General features: G+C 44.1%; 1 protein-coding gene across 1 annotated transcript in view; it reads left to right on the top strand.

Moving 5' to 3' along the window:
* Positions 1-21380, top strand: part of foxo6b (forkhead box O6 b) — a 33341-nt gene extending 11961 nt beyond the window's left edge. Inside the window, exon 2 of the mRNA XM_076157231.1 lies at positions 19671-21380. Coding sequence (XP_076013346.1) covers positions 19671-21380 — 1710 coding nt within the window. The remainder of the gene's footprint in view (positions 1-19670) is intronic.
* The last annotated feature ends 1115 nt before the right edge of the window (positions 21381-22495 follow it).

The following is a 22495-nucleotide window of genomic DNA, read 5'->3' as shown; positions in this document are numbered from 1 at the left end:
ATATGAATAATGTAATTGGCTGATATTGGCCCTCCTAAAGCTGCTGTTAGTACTGTGTTGCTAAGCGTATTGTTGCAGCAGTCAGGTTGGAGCAAATGTATCTTCTTTGACCAACAAAATTGTATTTTACTCTGCATCTGTTAAATTCAGTATGTGCGATCATGTGTCTTAACATGAATCAGTGATGGGTGAAGTACATTGATGATTTGTGTGAGGTGTTCTCCTACACATAAATATGATATTACCAATATTGCATTCAGAATACAATTGCATATGTAGTAAGTAAATGCCAGCAACAACTATGAGCAATACAATATATTCAAGCAGTAAAAGAACACATTGAAAGTAGAATTTAGAAGTCAAAAGAAAGAAAATAGAAGAAAATATATACATATATATTCAATATATGTACAGTATCTGCAAAATAGCCATTAGGTATTTAACCTGAAGTTAAAACTACAGAGCTCCATGAGAGCACTATGACTATTTCACTGTACAGTGTAGATGACTATAGGTAAGATTCATTTTCTCCTTGAGGCTGTTTACCCAAGAATATAATTCTGTAATATTTATATTTGTGTTTTGAGATAAATTCAACCCAGAAATGTCCATATGGATGGCAGTTGAAGTTACACAAGTCATTGAAAAAGCAAGTAAGAAGCCAGAGGAGGACAGAACGCATGATACCCAATCCTACTACATTTCTTGGCTTGACTGGCCCTGTGTAGCATCCAAGCATAAGGATCAATCAGATACGCATGCTCATGTGAGGCAATGCAAGGGTGTTGATTTAGACCCTAACCTTGACGTAACGTAACCTTAAACAATAACTTTACAATAAGACGCACATTGTTGAGTTGGGATGATGGCAGAAAAAGCTTCACGGCTGTCATAATCAACACTCTTGTGTTGCCATGGCACTGATCCAATCCTTGTGCTTGAAGGGCGGGTCTTGACAAGAAGTTTGTGGGATTCGGAATCATGCGGACAGGACAGCCATGGAGCTGTGATTGCATGACTAAGGAGTGTGTAGGGCTGTGCACTGTACATAATTCTCTCAAGACGGATATTAAAGGAGCTGCTGTGCTCCGGCCTTCCCTCCGCTCTGTCCCTTCACTCCCTTTCTCTCGCTTTCTCCCTCTCATTCTCCCTTTCCCTCTCTTTCCCCCTATGTCTCTGCTAATGATCTGCTCAGCCTGTCGCTGCCTGGCTGACTGATGCCCACTGACAGGCCCACTCATGCGGAAAGTCTGTAACCCTACATCCCCCTTCACGCACACACACACACACACACACACACACACACACACACACACACACACACACACACACACACACAGACACACACACACACACACACACACACACACACACACACACACTCACACACACACACACACACCCACACACACGGTAATGAACTCCTACACATCCGAAAGCTACATATTTACAATGCATGTGTGACACACATGCTCCACGCATGCCAACTTGCATAACTGCTGACGGTAAAGCACAGTTCTACATAGATCTACATTATCAAATCACGCATTTGTTCAGTCACATGTTAACAGGCCTATATGTAGAGCAGATGACACAGACACACACAGCCCGCACAGTATGTGTATGTTACTTATTTCCGCAGTGAGCGTTCATCCTCTCACACGTACTTTACGGAGCAGCTGACTCTCCATCCGCACATTTTTATGCAAATAACAATACATTGAATTAGAAAGCTATATGGAAAAATGGCAAAATAGTTTTTTTGCTTGCTTGAGGCAGAAAACTTTTTTGTTGATTAAGAAATAATGTAATATAAAGAGGTAGGAATGCATTCGTCATATGTAAATAACAATGCAGGCCTGACACGATAGTCTTGGTAAATGCCTCCGCCTCCTGCTGTGACCGTTCATAAACACGTTTTCTGTAAAACACGTGTCCATCATGATGGTCCACAGGGGTCACAGAAGGTTAGTCACAAGACATCACTTGAACCACACGGCTTCACATATCAAAACAACTGAAGCTCATTCACAAAGCCAATTTGAAAATCATCCTGTCAGAGAAAGTGTGTGCACATTTGAAAGCCATCCTTTATGCTGCTTTCTGTGCTGTCAAAGCTAAGTGACATGTTAAATTAGCAAATGAAACCTTACTTCTCTGCTTTAGGGCACTGCATATTAATAGAGGAGGAACAGAACGCTACAACTGCTTCTAGATACGTAACCGGAGTGTGTGTGTGTGTGTGTGTGTGTGTGTGAGTGTGTAGACATACAGACTGACAGGCAGAGCACACAGAGTGAAGCTGAGAAAGACACGCTGTGCTATTAGAATGTGTGAGATCAGATCAAAACATGTTGAAATAAACTGAATAATCAACTGAGTGGTCTTACGTATCAACTGTATTGATTTCTAGCACGTGTGAGCCATATACTATTAAAATTGCTTCATTAACATTGCTTCATGAATATCTGACAAAATGCCTCTTTCAATGCAACGTTGACATAGACAAGTAAGACTTATGAACACTGTTTATGAATGATGCTGTTTGGCCTTATTGAGGTGTTTGCCATGTTGAATCAGCCCATTTCTCCCTCTTTGCTTGCATCCATTAACGTTGACTTCATTTAGGGTCTATTTTGAAGCCATTGCAACATTTTAATGTGCAAAAGAAGTAATTTTGATCGACTTCAAGCATTGAAAAATAGCTAATTTAGATACTGTCTCATGAATGAAAAGATCCTGCTCTTCTGATTGGCCAGCTACCAAATGGCGCTCATATTTTGTGTCACCAGGTGTTACATGTCAACCTCAACATGTCACAGATGTTAAGAACTAGAAACGACAATCTAACAAAGTGCTTATGCATATGGGCTTTTCTTACTGAATGCAATACTGTAGGTGTTGCTTTGGCAATGTTCAAAACACACTTTCAAACATTAAACACCATTTAAAACCATCAAATATGACGCCACATTTCTAAAACTGTGAATTGTATTTTTGCAATACTCCAAATTCTTCTTTAAACTCACTCTTAGATGCAAATTGAGAATGTGGAGTTTCCCTACACGTGATTGTTTCAAGCACGCATTGTTCTACAGTTGATGAGGCATAAACCGAAATAAGCCATCACCACTTCACATATTTAAGATGACCTCCAAATTGCAACTTGCTATGGCGTGTAGCCTACTTTCTCAGTAAAATAATAACTGAAAACTCCCTCTCTTTCATTAGCTGCTCAAACACAGTATTCTCTTGATGCTCTTGCTCCTAATTACTAATTGGCCCTTGCTAATAATAAAAATTCATGCATATGGAAATCTGATCAAAACAGCTTATTAGAATCATTTCAGGATGAATTATTCTCATTGTAGAGTTAAGGAAATGATCTATCCATCCTAACATTAGAAGAGTCTCAGTTGTTCATATCCTATTTTAATGAATGGGCACTATGGTCTGCATATATGTGTCTAACTTTACTTGCGCAGTCACACCCATTTCACCATCAGTGCCCTGCCAGGGGACTTTCTGGGAGGTTAGAAATGAGGTCAGTAAGCAGCACTCTGATGCAGGGCGACACCCCTGGGCTCCCCTCAGTCCCAGCCTGCACACAGCCCACAATCCCCCAGCTGATGGCTCAGACTCCCCCATCACAGCCAGCTGGGGTTACGCAAGGCTCTGTGACGCCCGCCGGCTCCGGAGCACATTTGACTGGAGCTATTCGTCCAGGTACACATACGGTACCTCAGAGATAGATGGCTTATGTGTTTAAAGGAGGCTTATGTATATAGATCATTCTGTAGTGGATCAGTGCGTGGAGGTTTCTGTCAGTACGCAGAATACCAAAAAAGTTATATACGTGCCAGACAGTGTCTATAACTGTCTGGAAGGATGTAAAACTATATCATCGTTAGCATCATCATCATCATTATCTTCTGGCCTAAAGAGGACATAATGTACAAAATGTTCTTATTGAGTAGCAAGGCAAGGCAATTTTATTTATATAGCACATTTCAGCAGCAGGGCAATTCAAAGTACTTTACAATAAGATATTAAAATCATCAGGATAGGAAAAGTACACTAAAATACAATTAAAAACAGAAAAGATTAAAGAAAATTAAAACAAGCTCAAACAGGTAAAGAAGAGAGTAAAGAAGTTTAACAAGCAGTTCTATTTGCATGAACCTCAAATTCTGTAATTGACAATGTTAAACACATACTTCCTATTCTATTACAGTATAAAATTGAGGGATGATAACTAAAAGTACAATATGTACCTTTAAATGTCTCATGATTTTCTAACTTAATAGGTTCCAACTCTGACTCTAAGGTGTCGTAAGAGAAATCCAAGGGGTGAAAGAGATGACGATGATAATATTTGCTTTTTCTTATGAAATACTTGATAGTTTTACCTCATCACTCCTTCCCTCAAACTGGAAAAGGAAAAAAAGTCAAGCTTTAGTTAAACTGCTCACAACTGATGAGACGTAACTGGGAAGAAATAATTGTTTTAGCGGTTTGAAGTCTTTCCAAGAGAAATATTCTGCAGGGCTCGCCTGTCAAACATAGTTTAAGTGTAGGAAAACCGAACAGCCATTCCCATTCTATTTCAATTAAAACAGCTCTGTTTATGATGTTTGTCGTTGTGGAGCCGGGCGAGAACAGTGACGTTTTTTCTCCTGGTGGTAGTTTGAAGAAAGTACGGCTCAGATGTGCAGGAGGAAAAACTTCGGGCGTCTAATGAAGTTTTCCCGTCTACTCTTTGAAAGACTGCTGTAGCCCACCCCTCAGCTTCCAACTTGACCCCCCTCGTCACACACACACACACACACATGCACAGACACTGAAACGCACAAAAAAAACACACATTCCAGCATCGCTATTAGCAATTCATGAGCAGCGTCTCATTAGACTTTAAGTTTTACCATAGGCCTCTGAAGTATATGGCTGGAGCAGTTATTAATATTTCATAGTCTCCCATTGAGGAGCTAAAAACGAAGTCGACCCGCTTCCGCAACAAAGTGACTCGCATTCCTCTTTTTTTTTTCTTTACTCCCCTCTTCTTCTACTTCTATTTTACCCCCCACTTTCCCTGTTCGTTAGACTGTCTCCTCTCTCCACCATTCGCTCCTCACCGTCGCTTTTTCTCTCCGGCTTCCTCCCCTTCCTATCCTTCTCTGCCACACAGACCTTAACTCAAACTGACTTAATTGGGCTGTCTTTGTTCTGGGAAATGTGGGCATACCTTCCCCTTCTCCCTTGCAGAGGAAGAAAAGAGAGAAGGGAAGGGAAGGGAAGGAGAAATTGAGCAGAAGGGAAGAGGAACGATAGGAGTGGGACATGGAGGAGAAACCCCAGTGAACCCCAGTTGCTTACCGAGTACACTTAGTGCCATGCTTTGGGTTAGGGGGTTCAGGGGCAGGGGGATGGGCGTCTGTGTGCGTGTGTGTGTGTGTGTGTTTGTGTGCAAGGACGGGGAGAGGAGTCTCGAGGGTTCACGGGGTGTCTGTCAGACTGGCAGACAGGAGCTCTGCCCCCGAAACAAACCCATGCATGAATAAGTCAATAAAGCCATGTCTGTGTGATATGAGTGTGAGTGTGTATGTGAGAGTGAGAGAGCGAGGGGGGGGGGGAGGGGTGGGGGTGGGGGTGGGGGGGGGAGGGGTGGGGGTGGGGGTGGGGGGGGGACTGAATGAAGGGAAAGGAGGAGAGAATTACACGAGGATGAGGGTGACGAGGCACTCGTTTCCCACTGTCCGTGAGAATGAGACAGACGCCACATTCCCTGGCAATGAGAAACAGATTGAGAAGAGAGAGAGAGAGGGAGAGGGAGAGGGAGAGAGATAGAGAGAGAGAGAGAGGACATTTACTGTGTTTGTGTCTGTGTGTGTGTCTCTGTGTGGGTGTTCTCATATCCCGTATTTGAGTAAAAACACCAGTCTAAGCTTATAGAATTGTAAACGATCATAATTATTATCTTTCCCGATAATAATCAGATGCTATGTGAAAAGAAATGTAAATACATATTGAAACAACACAAATAACGTGTTACTTTTGACTGATATTATGATACAAATGAGCACTCACTTCACTTGCACTCTTGACAGCTCATACCCCCACCAAGGCCAATCAACAAATGTGTTTTTAATAATGTACAGGCATAAAAAGAAAGAGACGATGATAATGAAACACAATATGTCCAAAGCATTTACATGTAACTGAATCAGCCTCATCTCAGCTACATGTGGCCGTCAGATGTGTCTTCTGCTATTTGTAACTTTACATTCTGATAACGTGACCTCACTGATATAAAATCATCAATTAGAGATAAAAAAAACAACGAAGAAAGGTTTTTTAATATGAAATGCAAAGTTACAGCTCAGCTCAGTTTAAAAGGGAAAAACTTCACGTTACATGTTGTAAGCTCAGCAATGAAACCTCCCTCTCTCTCTTTCTCTCTCTCTCTCTCTCTCTCTCTCTCTCTCTCTCTCTCTCTCATACACACACACACACACATCTCTGTGGTAAACCAGTTATACGCTATGAAAAGAGTGATTTAATGAGGCCCAATGAAGACAGAGAAAAAAGGGGGACAGAGATACAGAGAGCAGGATGGGAGTGAGAGAGACAGAGAGAGGGATGGAAACAATTCTGTGTCCATGGAAACCATTAAGGCTCATTTCAATTTGAGACTGAGGACTTCTCTCTTTCGCCTTGTTTGACCTCCTCGCCCTTCTTCCCTCTGCAGTCGCCAATCTCTTTAATCTCTCTTTATCTCTCTTCATCCCTCCCAGGTGCTCCTCTCTCCCTCCCTGCCTCTCTCCCCCTGTCTCTCTCTCTCTCTCTCCCTTTCTGTCTTTCCCTCCAATCCGTCGTTTATTACCGCTCACTCGCACCAGAGCGGATTTCTTTTCCATGACGGATGGGCTGTGTGAATGTGCTTTCCAAAAAGCTCCGTCAGATCTCACGCTCTCCATACTAAAGCCAAAGAGCCAAAGCGGTTCACTCGGGGACATCCGTGGCATTATTGGGAAAGAGATTTGGGGGGGTTGGGGGGGGGGGGGGGGGGGGGTGGCGGGGGGGGGTTCTGCACAGAGTCTGTTTTCTCTTTGGGTGTCTTCTTTTTTTTCAATGCCTGGATGGAGTAGTGGTGGTCCAGGCGGCAGCGAGCATGTTGAGCGGTGAACAGGAGGAGACGCAGCAGTGCGTGGCCATGGGAAAGCTGCTGCGCACACATTGGCTCTTTCAATTGGGCTTTCTCTTTTTTTCAAGGACTCCCTATTTTTCTGCTTTCACCTCATCAATTTCCCCCGGCACATTATTTCAGCAGCCCTCTGTGGTTCTCCGGCACGCCGCCTCTGCCTCGCAGGCGTCTTTACAAGTCCTCCTTTCAACATCTTCACCCAAACCCCCTCCAGTTTTCTCTCTTTTGCACTTTGTCCTGCCCTCACTTTTCCTCTCTCCCTCTCTCTCCCTCTCTCTCCCTCTCTCTCCCTCTCTCTGTCTACGATGGTCAGGTCTCATGGGGGAAGACAGTTGGCAGGATGCAGGCTTGCTGCCATAGCAACAGGAACCCTCCCTCTCCCTCAGGTCTCCTTAGCAACTAGTAGCTTGGCATGGTAGTAATGAGCCGGCCCAGCATGCCATGCTAGCAATGCACGAGATGCGTGTGTGTGTGTGTGTGTGTGTGTGTGTGTGTGTGTGTGTGTGTGTGTGTGTGTGTGTGTGTGTGTGTGTGTGTGTGTGTGTGTGCTTGTGTGCCTTTGTCTTTGCCAGGGTGATATGTGCTGCATCAGTGTGTGGTTTGTGTAAATGGTTTGATACCAGATGAACTTGTGTGATTAATTCATTGAAGTTTTTATCAAATGCACAATGCACATGTAATTTCATTTTCAGAAGCATAGCTGTGAACATAATTGGTGCAATTTGACTCCTTAGAAACAATGTGACATTATGAAGTGGCAGAATTGCTTTTGTGAAAAAAAGGAGAACAGAACTCATGTTTCCAGTACTTTAGAGGAGTTTTCTAAGAATTAGCTCAAAGCAACCTGAGCTAAAGGGACTAATTCAATCACAGTAAACCGTGAAGGCATCGTGGATGAGTGTGAGTGTGTGTTCGAGTGTGTTTTCCCTTAAATTCGATCTCATTTCTTCTTCTTTTGGTATAAAGTTTGAGCCCCAATAAAAGTATACGGTTACCAAGAAGCAATTAAAATATGGAATAAATGCTGATGATCCTTTATGAACAGCGAGACTCCACACAGGATTTAAGTAGATATTGTGAACATATATATTTGCACTGATAAATGTTGTTTTTTAGAGAGACTGGGAGGTTTCTAATGAGCCATGATGGACATGATGCTGCTTGAAATCTGCTTCAACTGTAAAAAGATTTTTAATAAGAAAGTACATAATGTTTGCGCAGCACGGTAGTGATACTCCACGTTCAGGTCATTCATTTGACACTTTATTCAAGCTGTTTGTGAAACTAAATGCTCAAAACGATGAATTCTGAATTGAGGTATTGTTTTGTCCAGTTTAGAAAGAGACACATTTGATCATTGTCTCCTTCTTTATTCTTATCTTGTTAATCTCACTTGCGATCCCTGATGTTTATCAAGCAACACCTTTGATGGTCTCCAGCTCAACCAGCTTTGGAATCACAACTCGGAATCGTGGATGAAAGGTCAAAGGTTGAAGTCCTTGTTTAGACATAAGGAAAAGTTATGAACCTCATTAAGTTGCGTTAGATTCCGGTGTTTCGTCCTTTATTTCCTTCTTCCCTTCATTTACATATCATTTAAAACACCCTTTACATTCTGTACATCTGCATGGAAGTTATATTACAATTAATTAATCAAATTGACGGAATCTGCGTAAGATATGCAAACTTTTAATGAATTGTTTATTGGGTGGAATCCTATTAATTCTGCTCATGTATACGTCTCTCTCCTTATTTTTGCCTTAATTACAGTGCAGACAGAGATTGCAGTGTATGTTGCATTTACATGTAATGACTGTTTTCTTCACTCTTTGACGGTGGATCAGTGCATTTGTTGCATGTGTCTCATTGCCTCTGTGTGTGGATGATGTGACAGGTGAGCTCTGAGGTGGGTGGTGCTCTCTGGAGACCCGGTGGGAGGTGTGATCAGGCCTGTTTCTCAGCTTCGCCTTTGGCTCCCATAGGTGTCACGATACCCCACCTGGTGTGTGAAAGCTCCAGGGAGGGGGATAGAAATCACAGACACGGAGGTGACTTCCTCTTGTGAGTGCGTGTCAAGGGTGGAGTCGACAACTTCCCTTTAGGCTCGTTTAAATGAGAGTTTAAGAGCAACTTTTGGGTTGCAAGGTTGCAAAAATGTTTCGCTAGCTGGCACCTCCAACAGCACAAGTTACTTTGTGCCAGCATAATTATAAAATATAATAACAGCAACAATGGAGCAATAAACTTAAGAAGTAGAGAAATAGTATGTGATACGATTACAGTAAATTTAAAGTAAACATTTCTGGACTCAACAGATAAAAAAAAAAGAAAAAGTTAAACGCATTTTGAAATCTAATAGATTTTCATAAATGTATGATTTGAAAATTATAGATAAAAATACTAAAACTGAATATGTAACTTCCTTTTTGCAGATCTGTTAATGTATTGTACAGGTACATACTATATGTAATATGATTTAGCTGCTGTTTGAGCCAGTAGTGGCTAATTACAGTCACACTTCATACCAAACTCACTTTAATCCACTAAATTACTGTAATCACTACAATAACACAACGCAGCGGTTCCGGCTCAGTATTTCCTGTACCGCCAGACTGGTGAAGGAAACTCTGATATATATGAATATTTATTAATTTCCAGATAAACTATATAATTTAATAAAAATGCACATGACCGTGTATACTAAATAAACTTAGTGTTTATACAACACAACATGGTTCTGAGTCAAATCTATGTACTTCTGTCATTTCTATTACTTTACTGAGTGTCATACCAGTCCACATGCATGAAGCTTTGAGTTTGAGTTGTTGGTGAGGTTATTCTTAGGTGCTTGGTTTAAATAATGTTTTGTAGCGTATGAACCCCAGACTAATTAAAAGTTACAACTTTAGACTTAATGAACTGCATGTTTTATGAATCTATTATTTATTAACATTAATAAAGCCATTATTTATAACTTATGAAGCTTTAATCATACCTAAGTGTTACATTTCGTATTCTAATACCCCCCTGGTGTGTTAGCGTTGCGAGGAAGGCCAACAGGAAGGAAGCACACTCGTGGCCGCTCTGTGTCCGTCAGTCCTTACCGTGCTGGCTCTGGCCCCGGGACTGGGCATCGCTGGCACGCAGGGAGGATTTTCCGATCCCCTGCCCTGCTTTCAGATGCTCGTTAATCTGCCGGCTCTATTTTTATCCGCCTTTTCCTCCCGCCCCCGGGCTCTCCTTTACTTGGCTCCTTATGTCCGGCCGCAGAGGGAAAAGCTGCCTCTGCAGGCCGGCAGCTCCAATTAGAGGCCTCTCCACCAGGGACTGGGCTACCTGTCCGCCCCTCAGGCTCGCCTCACGGCTACCTTTCCCCGGTTAGCCCCCAGACGTCGTCTCACTCCTTGCCTTGCTCCACCCGTCTTTCCCCTCCTTGCCTTGTGCCTCCGACTTCCCTCGAGCTCGCGGGGCTCCGCAGGGAGCGAGGGAGAGCGAAAGGCCTTCTGTCGCCCGAGGGCTGGCTTTAGTCCCTCTGCTGTGCTTTGAGGAGAAGCAGACTGGTGCACCCTTCAGTAGAGTACAACTGCAAAAGACACTAACTCTGATCTCACTGTCACAGCTACTACGACTGGATGACTAAAGCTGCTGCTAGTGCTGCAAGCACAATTTCTCATTGTCCACTCTGGAGAAAAGCATTCTTTGATGATTTTTTAGTTGAAACAGTGCATCTATTGTTTCATAATGACGCAATGAACCCACTGATTTGTACTCACGGTACCAATAATAACATGGATTAGTTTTGTTGTTTATGTTCAGTGTTATAATATTCTCGATTGAAGCAGATTATGTCTTTCTAGAATGTTCTTTGTTTTACTTTAACAAACATTTCCGACTAGTGCCAGATGAATTTTGAAATAGTTTTGAAATCATTTATTAGCATTTTGAAAAGGAGGAGTGAGCCTCAGTGCTTTGACACTTTTTTTTAATTGCAAAGAATAAAGTAAAGTAACAAAGTAAAAGACTGCAACAAAGGAGTAGTAAGATATAATTGGATAACAAACAAAATCAAACAATATAGCACTGTAACACATGGACCTTCATACATACAAACACATTCTGTATGTGTAATACAAAATCAGGGTGAGATGTGTGTATGGGTATTTATACATTCTGTACAGTACAGATAGCAACTTAGACTTAAACATTTATGCATAGGAGACACTTTATTTACAAACATTTTACACTACTGTCAGAAAGAATCTAGAACATTACTTGTTAAATATTCTGCATGCGTACTCGGCAAGTTAATATTCCGGCAAATAGTTTTTCACAATTAATGATAACAGCAGTACTTAAAATTCTAAAGCATTTGTGATGTCAGAGAGCAAAACAAAATAAAGTAAAGTCCTGAATCGGCACCATAAATGAATCACATATTCTCTGGGCTGTAACCTAGATTTTCTGTCAACATTTATTGAGTTGCTAAATGACTAAGAAACACAAGTGAAACCCAAGCAGATGAAATTAAACACTTTCCAAAGTGACGACCTTACTTATTCATACCGCCCCGGTGCTATTTCAGTGTTTGCAGCTCTGCTCGCTGTGCTGCACATTGTGCTTTAATGGGAGAAGCAGCAGTGTTGCTTGTAAAACTGCGACTGCACATCTTTATTGTTACTGACTGCTCTATGCTGCTGCTTACACACAACTAAGTTATTGTGTTTCTTGAACGTTCCTTGCTACCCTGCATTCCTGTGTATGCTTTGACCTATTATTTTCCTGAAATCCACCAGAGAATAGTATCTTTTTTCCCAGCTTAGCCCCCCCTCCCCCTCCCCCGACCAAACTCTGCATGCTCACACCTTCTCCAACCCCATTAATCCCTCAGCCTCCCACTTCTTTATTTCCCTTCAAAGAGACAAGCGCTGCCCGTGACATCAGTCACAGGAAGTGAATCTTTAGCGTTGACTAATTTCCATCGATTGCCTCCAGACAGGCTTAGCAGACAAGACCCATTCCCACACAGAGCCTGGCTGCTCTCATTTAAGTCTCCCCGCCTGCAGAAAACGCTCCACAATGAACGCAGTCAGCGCTTTTATCTTCTCCCCCACTCCTGCTTATTATCAAATAAATGCACAGCATAGAGAGATACCCATTGACAGGACCGTGCATAATGACTCCTGGCTGTGTGAAATGGATTAATAAATAATGGTTGAGCAAGAGGAGAAAACGGCTTTGCCTAGTCCCGCTACTTCTGAACAAGGCGGCGCGGAACAATCCCCACAATGCTCGGCTGGATTGTGCCGGACCAGATCTAATGGAGCGCTGCCTGGAATTTTAAACGCAACACTCCTCTTGAATGCTCCATGGAATGCATCATAAATTAGAAGAGGAGCTCCTTAAAATGTGAAGCAGAAAGCACTATAAAATCCACTACATGATGTTCTCGTGAATCCTCCAAAGAATCCCCGCCAAGAGACGTCTCTCTGCTGAGGATGGAGAGGTAAACGTAGACTATAAAAATGTCCAGGAGCAGAACTCTTCTGCAACCTGTTTCCCCTCTTAGCGCTGACAGAGCTGCACCACGAGGTAAATCAGTTTCCTCTTAGTTTCCGTGCTCGGGCTTTCCATGCTCTCATGAGTATACCAATGGTTCAAATAGATATCCAGCAGTTTCCATGTGCAAATTCAATCGAATAGGCCCACAAACACTGGAGGCCACCGTGTTGTTAAAACCCTCCCCCCCTCCATCCGCAGCGGTTGACGTATTGCTTCATTAACGCTCTGGCTTTCGTACATATTGGCAGCTTCTTCAAACTAGGAGAGAGTAAAGGTTTCCCTGCTTAAACAGGAGGCAAAGAAGCTTAAAGCCACAACAGAGCCCACCGTGAGTCTGTAATAGTAGAGTGTGCCCTTACTGCCACTGTACCCGTGTGCCAAAGTAATAAGTCTGACTGAGACGCGGGGTGAAAAGGTCTCAATCTCCTTAAAGCTAGATTAAGGCGCAGCTTGATCAAGCCATCTTAAGTGCTTCATTTTGGAATCAGGATCAATGGCCGCTAAGAAGAATTGAGCTTGGAGCTTGGGTAGGTAGAGCTGATTGAATAGAGGCTAATGACTTTTCAGAAGCCCAATACACCGGAGGAGCTGCTTATACATTCTGGTCTTATTTCGAATTCCTATTTCTTCTTATTAAAGATATTTATTTTCTCCTCCTTTAAATGATAACAGATAACAGTTTCGTCTCTTGCTAAACTCAGCAAGGAGGTATATTAACATGGTTGTGTATTACAGCGGATGTTGGTGATGGTGTAACATGCTGAACTCCGGTGGTGACAAACATGTTTTGTACAGTAAGGCTGTGATGTGACGTCGTACGGGTCAATCTGGGTGTATTTTTGAAGAGCCACTAAACCTGTACTTGTTTTTCTTGCTTCACAATAACTGCCCAACCAATTATATCTCTCATCACCGTCGCCACCCCACCCCAATCTCTATCTGATCTGACCAATCCCCACCCTGTCTCTGTGGTTTCAGGGTGAGACTCAGCTGAGGAGTGCCCAGAATTAACCAGGATTAGCCTTGGATTGTCAGGGATTACTCAGGCTGGAGAGGGATTAAGTATGATTGCCAGTTTGGGGTGGGGTAGGGTGGGCAATGTGCAACGTGTGTCTGTGTGCATGTACATACATGTGCAGGTGCACATTGAAGATGAACATGTGTCACATCGTGGGATTTAAATGCTGGTTTTAAATGACAATCTGGAAAAGATGATGAGTAGATTTGACTTGATTTACACAGATTGATTTATTTTTCTGTGGCATGAGAACAAGAACACGATTATATATTGATTGAAGTTGTACTTTAGAATTAAGAGTGCAGACGTTCTGTGATGCTCAGACACAAAGACCAGTGGTGAGAATCGCCCGTAGTGGTAGAGAAAAAAAAGAGGGAAATGGGTACAATGAGTTACATCACTGTAGTTGCTATGCAACACAAACTGAATAATATGCAACAGATGTAATTAGAGTTATCTAGCCAACACGGAATTAAAAAAGGAACAAGGTAGCTGAAAATAATTATACTTTATAAAATTGTCCTTTGTTCCATTTGAGAGAATTGTGAAATGGATGATGTGCACATGACCTCCTGCTAGAGGGGAGATTTGAAAACTCAATTTCTCAATTTATAGCAACACTTTACATTGTAATGCTCTCCAGTGTGACAGCCACGGAGCCGACACAGACTCCAAAGCTTCAACATTAAACATTTGACAGATATTGCTAGTAGTAGCTGTCATTCTGAATTCTGACCAGTCCGTTCAAACCTGCTCATGAATTGCTGCCTGTGAAATTTCTGGCATTTTGAAATACTAAATGTGTAACATAGATCTCTGTGTTCACGGGCCATTAGTTAACCACTGGACTGATTATCCCCTGACTCAGTGAAAGAAGCAGCGTGTCAGGGTCAAATTCAAACTCTATTTATTTATAATAATAGAGAAGTGGGCCTGGGTGTAATGCAGTAGATTCCCTGCGGTGGTTCAGGGTGGGTGTGAGGACAGATTCAGTCACCGTTCTCTCCGCAGCAGTCCATCTCCTCCTGCATTAGCAGAGAAGGCAAAGGCTGCGAGCAGAGGGAATGGGATTCTCTGCTTCAGAATCAGTCTTTCTGACAAGTTAATATGTACACAAAGGCAGAGATGGGCAGCCAAGTGCCAGAGAGGGCTGAGAGTCTGACTTTATTCCAAACAAAGAATGTACAAGGGTTTTTAGTGATGGTCTCCTCCTCTCTGGTTGGGAGTGTTAATCAGGGAAATCTCTCACTCTATTCTATGGATGCAATAAACCCTCAGACTCGCTCAGACGCCCTGCCGCACTCATGATGCTTTGAACCTGCACCACAGTCAGACTGATAGATTGGACTCAGTTGGCTTCAATGCTGTCAAAGTCCGTAGGTACGTTTACATGCATGCATCTATAATTTGACCTAATCTGATCAATTGATGCAAAGATAATCATATAATCAGATCGAATCAGACCTATATTTTGTGATCAATGTACTCAAGCATGTAAACTTCTACATATATTGGCTTACAATTGCCATAAATTATCTGCATGCTTTTCCTCACGTAGTGTACTTCCTGTCCTAAGTCAATTAAGCAGTGTGTCATTTATCATGCTGCATTGTTGTCTTAATTGCAAAACAGACATAAATAGAGTAAACACTGACGCTTGCACATGCTGGTCCATCAGTGAGGGTAAGAATTGCAGCATTGTCTCAAGAGAGCCAGTAGATGACAGCAGCTTGAATTTAACTTTTGTTTGGAGTCAAAGTCGATGCTTTCAGAAACCGTCCAGTCTGGCACTGACCGGATGAGTTGTCGTTAGGAGTCGATAATGAGGCAAGAGTTTGTAACATTTCACCATTTTCATCCCGTCTTTCTGTGTTTCCTGTGTAATACGTTTGAAGTACATTTCAACATGTTTTTAGTGTTTCCTACAACTGCCTGCCACTATTTTGAAACAAGATAAGATCAAGATGAGATAAGATCACTGCACCAGAATAAAATAGCTCTATTCAATAAGCGAGTACATTTGTGTCGGGAATATGTGAAACAACCTCACATTGGTGTGTGTTTGATGACAGAGAGTCTTGCTAAGTACACAAAAAATACTCACTAATTAGATGAAGATTTTTGTAATGCTCCAACAAAAGTCATCTCAGGCTCTCTTAAATAGAAGCAACAATGTGCGGCAAAGATAACGGTTTAATGTTTTCATTTGCGAGTGAGCTGCTCACTTTGAACTTGAACTGGGTTTCTGTCAATAAGCAACAGTTACCCTACACGCTCAATCAGGTTTTGTATCCCTAAATTCAGACGATCATGTCATTGTATTTGCAAAATTGTTCCTATGTGACTTCTCATTCACCTGTCTTAACCTGGCACCTGACATGAGACTTCTACTTGGTCTAAATTCTGCCTAAATTAAAGGGCAATGAGCAATGTGCCACTCGAAAATTGCCTCATGAATTGTTCATAACCCCATATAATTTCCTGCCAGATGCCAGCAAGTTGCATTTTTATAGGATTTATAGTTATATGTCCATATTTGTGAGTCATTTTGCATTAGTGAGAGTTTTCGAATTTATTCTCAGCTTGTACTTTACTTCTTCTTTTTTCAACACAAAATAGTTAAAGCAAGAGCAAATGTAAAGCTTTCCTTAACTGGCTATGAATCGAAAAATATACGTATATACACATATACTGAAAATTATTTTGATATAGAAATAATTCCCTTTAGAAAGCTTTAGAAATATATTGACAAAGCAAAGTCAATCACTATGAATATGAATATAATATAGTTTAATTAGATATGTATTTTGTTTTTAAATGGACAAACTGATGCCATAATGAGCCAGAATAGTTTAGTTGTTATTAAAGACAAGCATGCAGAAATATAATAGCAAAAGAAAACAAAGCAAATGAGAGCCTGAGCATCGTCCAAGACCGTATAATGTTACAAGAACTAGAGGACCCTTTTTACAGCTTCATCCAACTGCTTCTAATTTGTTGAGATTCCCCGGTTTCCTATTGATCTCCTGTGTTCAATGGGAAAAGTGTTCAATTAAGTTGCTAGGGGTGCCAAATATCAGCTAAAACTAATTATGATCAGCAGATTATTTTTTTATATTGTCGGATGTAAAAAAAAAACCCCAGTTGAATCCTAATCTATGCAGAATACACTGTAAACAGCTGTCGGATTACAAAACAACAGATCAGCAGTGTTGGATGTATTGTATACAATGTAGATACTGTAGCTGCCACAGTATAGAACTGAACAATAAATCATCTGGTCAAACAACAACAGACTTCTCTTGTGGTATAATGGTTGTTTTTGTAGCTGTGCAGAATCTTGCTGTCTCTCCTCTCTCTTGCACACATACACACACACACGCACACACGCGACACGCGCACTCACGGCTGCTAATCACAGCTTCGTACAGGTAGTGAGGCGTTGGGACTACTGGTGATTGAGCCTCCCTGGTGGATTGGAAGCAGGAATCTGACAGACCCAGATAAAAGGCTGTTTGGAGTTGCCTGCAGCATCAAACAGCATCAGCCGCCGCCTCCCCCTCCTCCCCAACATCACCTCCCCTCTCCTCGTTTCTCCCTCTTTTGGTTTACTCTGTTGCCATGGCTACGCCCAGCCGGAGCCGTCATGTCGTTGAGGAACCTGTCAGGGGCGTCACTCTCAGATCACCTGACACGGGTCGCCTCCATTGACGGCCTCTTTTGCACGCCGTCATCGTTCAATTTGCCTTTGATTAAGTCTGTAGCGTGCCACCGCCGCAGAATGCACTCAGCCCGTTTTGCCGTTTTTCACTTGCTGAGCTTTTCTGCTCGCACGATTTTGTTTATCTGCTGTTTTGGAGAGGACCCCCCTCCCTGAATGGCAGAAAAAAAACATAAATACATCTCTCCTATCCAATTTCCACGTCTGTGATGAGAGCCTACTCAGTGCAAAATGTTTTGAGTGGCGGATGGGCTGAAATTACCTGTTGGGAGTCATGCTGAGGGCCTGTTTGTGTGTGTGTGCGTGTGTATGTGAGAGAGAGATAGAGGTGGGGGGCTTTTCAATATGAATGTTGTATAGTAAGTAGGATACAACACTGATTTGCAGCCCACTTAAAGCTGAATCCCCCTGTAAACATTTTACAAGAAACCCATTACCTGCTCTTCTGGGTGCTATACTTTTCATAATATGCTGTACCAACAAAGAGCCACTTCCTCTCGCTGGCTGTCCAGTTTCAGCTATGCAACTATGCAGCCAGAATGTTGGGGGGGGGGGGGGGGGTCACATATGCTGACTGTATGGATTGCACTGGAGGGTGAAATGTAAGCTGGCTCCCTGAACATAGATTTGCATCTCCTGCTGTTTGTTTCTGATATTTGCTTGCCTTTCACTGTGAATGAATGACGGAGGGAGGGGGCGGTTCAGGGAGGGGGGGTGGCGGCGGTGATGGTTGGTGGTGGAAGTTGTGTCAGCACAAGGTGATGAGAGGATGGATGTGTGGAGGGAGAGAATGAGCAATGTTGTGATCAAGAGACGCCGGGACGCGGGGCGGGAGATGAATGGGCCTGAGAGCAGGAAAATTGGACAGGAGGCGGGGAGTGAATGAAGATAGAGAATGGCTGGAGATATCAGGAGACAGAGATTGTGAGCTATGTGCAGGTAATAAACAAGGCAGAAATAGATAGATATCTCCAGAGAGGAAAACGAAAAGTGTGTGTGATTGCACGTGTGGGGTGCGTCTGGGCCGAGCTTTCCCTTAAGATCAGAAACAAGCATTGCGAAGAAGAAGGTGGAAAGAGGTGAAAGATGGCAAAAGGGAAAGCGGAATAGAAGTGGGGTGGGGGGTTGCCAGAGCTGGAGTGAGTGTGAATAATGACACAAGCGGCTCTGATTTTGGATGAACACGCTGTACTTAGACTAACTTGGCCAGCTGAGATGATGTGTATCCCCGCTAAGCCCTCCTTTAGGCGGGCTCAGATCTCATCGACTCAACTCCAGGTTGGCACAGGCTTCAAATGCTGCTGCCGCGGAGCCCTGGATTAACCACACAGCCGTCACTCAGACACTTATACTGAGGTCTGGAGAGTCTTATCCTGTCAACACACACACACAAACAGCCACTGACATTCACCTTGCCTAGCCACTCACAAGACATTGTCACGACGATACCCACACAACTGTTGTTGCGAGCAGTCACGTTAATTGTGCCACAATTTTAAAAGAGGTTAAACGACTGCCTCCCTTCCCTCCTCCTTACCCAGCTCACTCCCCCATTTTATAACGGAGTGCATGAATGTTTCTTTTTTTCTGTCTGGTGCTCTTCCAGATCTTCTCCTGCCAAATCACGCCTCTCCCTCCCTCCCTCCCTCCCTCCCTCTCTCCCTCCCTCCCTCCCTCCCTCCCTCCCTCCCTCCCTCCCTCTCTCCCTCCCTCTCCTCCCCGTCTCTGGCTGGATCTCAAGTGCTCATATTTGGAGGCCCTTGCAATCGATATGGGCTGTCTGTGATTGGGTTGCCTCGCGTGATTCATTTCTGTAACCTTGGTGATGGTTTGATGTGGAGGCTGCACCCATGTCCATATTATGACTCAGTGAGCGCGTGCGGAGAGGAGAGGCTGGTCAGGGGAGGTATCGATTGGTCTTTCATTCTCCCTGCCCTCTTTGCTCTCCCCTCCATCTCCCGCTCTTTCTTTATCCATCTGTTTCAGTCACACCGCCAGTCACAGCCTCAATAGTTTGCTCGTAATTTGAAATGACTTTGTGTTCTCAAGAAATTATTATTTAACCCTGAATGCTCTCTTGGGTGTTAATGTTAATCTCCTTTCTTCTCTCTCTCTCCTTTCTTCCTCTTTCTCTCCCATCATCTCCTTCCAATCTGTTTCTTTCTATCCAGAATTCAATCAGACACAATCTGTCCCTGCACAGTCGCTTCATCCGGGTGCAAAATGAGGGGACAGGGAAGAGCTCCTGGTGGATGCTGAACCCAGAGGGAGGAAAGATGGGGAAGGGACCCAGACGACGCGCTGCCTCCATAGACAATGGCACCAGGTATCTGAAGACCAAGGGCCGCATCAGTAAGAAGAGAGCCGGTGCCATGGGTCGGGGACAAGGTCAGGGGGCTGGTCCCGCAATGCAGGGCTCCCCAGAACATGGGAGTCCAGCAGGGAAAGGAGGTGTGGGCATGGGAAGCGAGGAATATGACACTTGGACGGACCTCCATTCCCGCACCTCCTCCTCGGCATCCACACTGAGTGGCTGCCTTTCCCCCATCCTGGCTGAGGCAGAGGCTGACGAACCAGAAGAAGGGGGTCTATCCTGCTCAGCTTCGCCACGACTATACCCCAGTCCGACCAGCACTCGCTCTCCTGCCCTTGGCACGGGGGGCCATTGCCCGTCTGTAGAGCTTCCCCAGCTGACTGACCTGACTGGAGCTATTAGTCTAGATGAGAGCGTCTACCCCCAGCCACCACAAATCAAATGCAATGGTTACCCCTACGTGCCTGGGCCCAAGGCAGAAGGCTCGTACTGCGGGCTGATGTATGGACAGCCATCCATGGGTATGCTCCGGCACCACACTCCCATGGAGACCATCCAAGAGAACAAGCCAGCCAGCTTCCAACGCCCGATGAGGGGCTACTCAGAGAACAACGCTCTGCAGAGTTTGCTTACCGGAGGTCCTGCATACTGTAGCAAAGACACAGTGCTTGTCCAAGGAGGGGACTCACACACACTCATGACACATGGAACTAATGGCGTTCACAACCAGCACAGCCATAATCAGAGTCGCAGCCACAATCATAACCACAGTCATAGTCAGGAGCATGCTCACAATCCCAGTCTACACAACGGCCATAACTCTGTCCACGACCACCACACAAACCACCATCAAAGCCACAATCAGGGTCACAAACACCAAGCCAGCCACGACTACAGCCACAGTCACAAGCCGCACCAGGCTCACGACTACAGTCAGGGTCACGAACACAGTCACAGTAACAAAATAAACCCCAGCCACGATCACAACTCTCACTCCAGCCAGAACCACATGCACAACCATAACCCCCATAACCCTATGCACAGTGGGCCTCACTCTCAGGCCCTCTCCCCACGGGTGAGCACCGACATCCTGCAGCCCTACAGCCTCAAGACATCTAACCACTACGGGCCCCGCCCCCACCTTCCCACGTCGGCGTCCTTGCCACCTAATCCCGCTGGTGTCATGGAAGTTCCCCAGGACCCCTGTCGTCTGGCATCCGCCCCTCACCCCAGACACCATCCTTACCCAGGAGGTCACCTCCAGGGCATGACTGACTCCTGGCACGGCTACTACCACAACAACCACCCGTCTGGGAACTCTGTTTACCACGGGCAACAACACAACTCCCACGGCAGAATGGCTAACCTGGAGCTGGAGAGTGTTCCTAATAGCTTGGACTGCGATGTAGACTCCATCCTCCTCAATGACTTTATGGACACAGAGGGCATGGACTTTAATTTCGATGGCTCTCTGTCCCAAGGTGTTGGCATGGGGATGGGTTTGAGCTTAGGGACCTTTGCTTGCCCTCCGCCAACACACAGCAACCAGAGCTGGGTGCCAGGGTGAACGCAGGCCCAAGGGCTTAGATAAACAAATGACAGGACTGCTCACCCACTCAGCCAGGCTGCTGGTGGGATGTATCCTTGGACTGACTGTGATTCTGTTTCTCTGAGACTGCAAAACAAAAAAATCGTAATGTCATTTTGTTTCTTCGGGATTCTCTATTTGCCACAAGCTACTCTTCCTCTCACATTCTCCTCCTCTTTATAATGTGTCCTGTCTCTTTATTGAATCTGCACTCAGTGAGCCCAGCGCTACAACCCCCTGGTTCATGCTCTTCAGTTTTTTTTTTACTCTTCTTCTCCCAATATTGTCCTGCCTGTCCTAAGCTCTCAAGCACTTTACATCCATTTTTTCCTACAGATACTGTACAGTAACACAAAGAACAGGGGAAGTCACATTGTATGCTGGCTTAAGTTTAATGTATGCAATCCATTTTACAGTATTATCTCCTCCCACAAAGGAGGCATTTTTGACTTGAGAATATGATCAAACACCTGCATAAAAACTTGCTGAGGAACTGTAGCGATGCTCTGAGAATGTGAGTTTGGAAGGAAGGAAGGGTTTGAGGTTTGGGGTGGAGTAATAAAATCATGGCGTCCGTCGAAAAAGAGGTAGATAGCATGAACTAAAGGGCTAGAGGAAGAGAAGAGAACTCCAGGGTCAGTGTGACTTCGTATGTCCCTGGTGGACGATGGTATTTCTTGTTCTGCTCGGTGCGGGAGGACAGTCATCCATCAGGCAACCATCAGCACCACTCCATTGAAATGCAGCATCCCTTCTTCAATCTCCAAAGTAATGCCAGAGTGATGCATCACTATTGCAAATCTAATGCGCCACTCTGTTTTTTCAAATCTCCCCCTCTTCACCTCCGGACACGCCGGCTTAATGTGTTTTGGCGAAAGTGATGATTAAAGTCACTCTGCACTAAATGGGGGAGGGATTGAAAGGGATAAGGGGGGTGGGCGTGTGCGTGTGTGTGTGTGTCTGTTTGTGTGTGTGTGTGTGTGTGTGTGTGTGTGTGTGTGGGGGGGGGTTTGGGGGGTGGGGGCGAGGTGGCATTGAGGGGAGATGATAGGAGAGGAGAAATGCAAATATTCCCTCTGTGCCTCTTCCTCTCT

Source organism: Genypterus blacodes, unplaced genomic scaffold (assembly GCF_046128005.1).
Source record: "Genypterus blacodes isolate CSIRO-AG114 ecotype Tasmania unplaced genomic scaffold, CSIRO-AGI_Gbla_v1 ptg000072l_1, whole genome shotgun sequence".
Lineage (NCBI taxonomy): Eukaryota > Metazoa > Chordata > Actinopteri > Ophidiiformes > Ophidiidae > Genypterus > Genypterus blacodes.
The sequence above is the reverse complement of the archived record's forward strand: the minus strand, read 5'-3'. Positions and strand labels throughout refer to the sequence as shown.